Below are 4312 nucleotides of genomic sequence, written 5' to 3'. Positions count from 1 at the left end.
GAAACTAACCGTTCTTAAAGGTTTGGTAAGGTTTTTCAGGAAGCTTGCTAGATTGAGATTGTTGTCATTGGTGGTGACAAATTCTAGTGAAAATAAGGAGGTTCTTCTCTCCAACTGACCTTGATAATGACTATGTGGAAGGGTACAAACAAGATGGAGTTCTTATCAAATCTCCAAACTGTTCATCCCTCAATAATCTGTGGGATCAAGGGGTGATTGTCACACACGAAGTTGTGAGCATATTGGTGAAGTTAGAAGATTCAAGAAGCGATAATCTAGTAAAGATTTCGTAGAAGAGTTTAGTATTAGGTTGTATAGAAGTCAAGATCCAAATAGGAGATTTATTTTTCTCAGCATTATTGTGGATTGGTGATTGTATGAACTCTGAAAATATTTGTCAAAACATAACGGAAGAAACGAGGTTCCAATGGGAAACCATTGAAGAGTGAATTAAGATCTTACGATGACGATAGAGTTGAGCCTGGTGTACTCTCTCTCTCTCTCTCTCTCTCTCTCTCTCTCTCTCTCTCTCTCTCTCTCTCTCTCTCTCTCTCTCTCTCTCTCTCTCTCTCTCTCTCTCTCTCTCTCTCTCTCTCTCTCTCTCTTATTTCAATTTTCGTAGAATAATTGCATGCTTAAGTTTTCAATTCTTAGTATAGTTTATCGTTTATTTCAGTTGCTAGCGATTTATTACGTAAGGTTAGGTTTTGTTATAATTTGTACCTAATTGAGCTTTAACGCTTATTAAGCTCTGGAAAGCTAGTGTAATCTACAATCACCCAATTAATCATTGTCTTTGAACAATCTGAAAATTTGTGAATTGTGTAATTATCAATGTGATTGAATTCCAATACAAGCATAAGATATCTATTTTCGCTTTAAGACTTACGCGCAATTTTGAAAACCTATGATATTCTATTTTTGGAAAATCGGTCGAATTTTTAAGTAAGGTCTATTCACCCACTCTAGACCGTCTCTCTGCTCGATACTCTCACCGAACAAGTGTGTTATCTCATCAATATGTTAACACATGCTTCTTTGGGTGGAAATGTTGTATGTGAGGTAAGGATAGGCAACCCCACTTATCTTGAAAATTTAAGAATTTTTGGGTGTCCAGCGTAAGTGCATATATATCCAATGAAGATCAATTTAAACTTGATCCAACGTCTTCGTTGGTTACGCAAAAGGAGTGAATGAGTTCAAGTTATAAGATTTAGTTTCAAAGAATACGATTAATGGCAAAGATGCTATCTTTGATGAGTTATTCATGTTGAAGTAGTTAGTTACAACAGGTGTGTCGGTATCTGAAAAGGAAATTTCAAATAATTAAGTAATTTAGGTAGATATTAATCTAGTACTAGTGAGCAATGTGTAGATAATGTCTGAACTACAAGTCAAACTAGACATGATACTAAAACTTATCATGAGTATAAAGATTCAAGTGAAGTACAAAATTATTCTCTTGTATGTGTCAAATCAAGTCATCGTAAAGATATAAGTATAATCATTTGGCATCTTATGCATTTCTTCCTAGGTTTAAAGATTCGTTCACCTTTTGAGAGACTATAGTTAGCCATTATAAAATTAAGTGTATGACTGTTATTTTGAAAGAGATAGAGCCCTTGAAAAAAAACGTGAGAACTTGTTCAATTTTCTAAGTGAAAAATGACTATCGATTGAAAGTATAGGTAAAGAAGAAAACTAATAGTAACAGAAAAATAAGGGGAGAAGTTCAAGACTCATCTTGTAACAGATTGACTATGATGAGATTTCTCTCTGGATATCAGACACACTTATCGTAATGAGTTTAATATTCAAATGAGACATGCATTTAGAACAGTTGAATATAAAAACCACATTTCTCCACAATAATTTAGATAAGTTGATTTACATAGTTAAAGGGTTATTATGATACTGGTTACAACAAACTATTTTATAAGTTGAAAAAAAAATTGTGCAATCTAAAATAATCCCTAAAAACAGTGTTACAAACAGTGTTACAAACGCTTTAATTCATACCTATTATACATATTTTAGATTGACTTCAAAATAAGTGAATAAGATTGTTGTCTTAATTAATGTTAGAATCCCTTATGATGGTTCTTTATTTTTCCTATTACCATACATGGATTATATGTTGATTACTTCTAATTACCAATATGATGTAAATGAACTAAAATTCGTTGGGAAATAAATTTGAGATAAATAACTTTTTTAAACCATACAAAAGACAAAACTACAACTATTTGTAGTCGCAAAGTACGCACATTTCAAACAAATATGTGTCCATTATTTTCTATTTACGTTTTCATTTTCTATTTTGTTAATAGTTGCTTTTCTAACATAAATCAATTTGAGAAGAAGACGAAGATATTATAGCAGCACAACCTTTGACATAAATACTGCATCATCTCCTCGTATGATTATGTCGGTAAATCTACGTAGGAACAACTCTAGATTTTGTAACTAGTTGTTATCTCATTCCCCATATATATATATATATATATATATATATATATATATATATATATATATATATATATATATATATATATATATAATCAAAACAGTGATTAATTTTGTAATTTAAAGAGGACAAATAAATAAAAACAAAATTTGTCTTCAAAAGAGACATGTACTTAAGAAAATAGAGAGCAATATATAAACTTTTTATAATAGTTAAAGCTAATTAAGTGACACTAATTGGACCATTAAAGAAAGAACTCTTGGAAGTTTTATCTTGTTCCATGTTGTTAGACTTGGGAACTGCAAGAGTAAGCTCAAGATCAGGTGGTGTTGTTGCATTTGAAGAATTTGGTATCACCAATGTCATATTCAAAGATTTTGTTAAAGGTTGTAACCAATTAGGCACATCTTCATGTTCTTCTTCTGCACAAACTTCAACTTGGGTTGATTTTGTTTCTTGATGTTGAAATGAGGTTCTTAGAAGTGATAAAGTTGCATCTTTCTTAACTTCATCATCATGCCTTTTACACCTGTTGATTGAATCAACCGTTGTGTTTGTGTTGATGCTACCAACCTAAACATATTCCACAATATCAATATAGATGAACAAAAAGTATACTTACTTTTGAATTTAAGATCACAAGATGATTAATTACCATGTCAAAGAGACTTGAACGTCTTTTCTTCTTATTCAAAGTTGAAAGTCTTATAAAGTATTTTTGAGCATGGCTTGCAACTTGTGTTGGTGTTCTTGTTGTCACATAGCTTCTTGAGATACCTCTCCAATCTCCTTTTCCAAGCTTTTCAAGTCCCACAAGAAATTTTCTATGCTCTTCTTCCGTCCAAGGAACTCCTAGTCAATAAAATAACAAAATATACAAAAGTTTATCGATTGAATCTATCTGAACATTCAATATAAAAGACGCAGGTTCGAATCTGCAAAATATTTGTAGTGAAATATTTTACCATTACACTAGAAGAGAAGAAAATCAATGATATATATACCTTTCTTTCTTTCTTGGGCTCGAACTATGAGACCATCGGAGAGATAACCAATAGAAGCTCTATCGTCAATGGTTAATCTTGAAGAAGAAAATGAAGAAGAAGGAGAAGAAGATGAAGTAGGAAAAGAATCCATGCTAAAACTCTTTTTCATGGAAACACATGAAGATGATAAATCTAGTTGAACTCCAAAGAGTCTAACTCCAAGAAAATTGTTACCATATCCTCTTAAAGTATTACAAGTTCTTGAATTATGACCTATGTTTCCACAATGTGAGCATTTTCTTCCCATTTTTTTTTGAACCGACACAAACCTTAAACCTTAAACACCACAATACTAAATTTATGTTTGTTTTGTCTCTTAGATGGAGAAATTGAAATTAGAGATCCAACACAAAAGAAGTTATGTGTTTGGTGATATATATGATGATTGATGGGTGTGAGTTTGAGAAAATTGGAAGCACACCAACACTATTTAATTGGTTGGACATAATTTATTCAATGTGGATACTTTTTCTAATTCTTTTTATTTATTTATTTTTCAATTCTTTTTAAGAATGAAAAATACTAGATCACAAAGATATATAGATACACCTTATCTCATTTATGACAGTTGTGAGTACTATGTATGGACTATACTAGTACACACCACATTGAAATCACCTTCTTTTTCTCTTTCTTTTTTTTTTACAATAAAACATATCCATTCACTAACAAAGAAGCAAATTTTAAAATATTTATTTTATCCTACAAATATATTTTTTATTTTTTATTTTAATCATTCTAATTTTATTTTAGTTTATTAAAATTTTATATTTATAAAGATTAAAAAATAAATATCTTT

At 30.6% G+C, this 4312-nt stretch overlaps 1 protein-coding gene across 1 annotated transcript; it reads right to left on the bottom strand.

Annotated features, from left to right (window-relative positions):
• Nucleotides 1-2615: 2615 nt before the first annotated feature.
• Nucleotides 2616-3988, bottom strand: LOC127118306 (transcription factor KUA1). Its single transcript, XM_051048488.1, has 3 exons — nt 3472-3988; nt 3123-3319; nt 2616-3040 (listed from the first exon to the last, which is right to left on the bottom strand). Exons 1-3 carry the CDS (start codon nt 3758-3760, stop codon nt 2690-2692), a joined length of 837 nt encoding a protein of 278 aa, XP_050904445.1. The 5' UTR covers nt 3761-3988; the 3' UTR covers nt 2616-2689.
• Nucleotides 3989-4312: the final 324 nt, after the last annotated feature.

This window comes from Lathyrus oleraceus, chromosome 1 (assembly GCF_024323335.1).
Source record: "Lathyrus oleraceus cultivar Zhongwan6 chromosome 1, CAAS_Psat_ZW6_1.0, whole genome shotgun sequence".
NCBI lineage: Eukaryota > Viridiplantae > Streptophyta > Magnoliopsida > Fabales > Fabaceae > Lathyrus > Lathyrus oleraceus.
Note: the sequence above shows the minus strand (reverse complement) of the source record. Positions and strands in the feature narration are given on the sequence as shown.

Coding starts and splice junctions, on each gene's coding strand:
- LOC127118306 (XM_051048488.1), bottom strand. CDS start 3,760: ATGGGAAGAAAATGCTCACATTGTGGAAACATAGGTCATAATTCAAGA. Junction 3,320..3,471: donor AGCCCAAGAAAGAAAGAAAG/GTATATATATCA, acceptor TTTATTGACTAG/GAGTTCCTTGGACGGAAGAA. Junction 3,041..3,122: donor GTTCAAGTCTCTTTGACATG/GTAATTAATCAT, acceptor GAATATGTTTAG/GTTGGTAGCATCAACACAAA.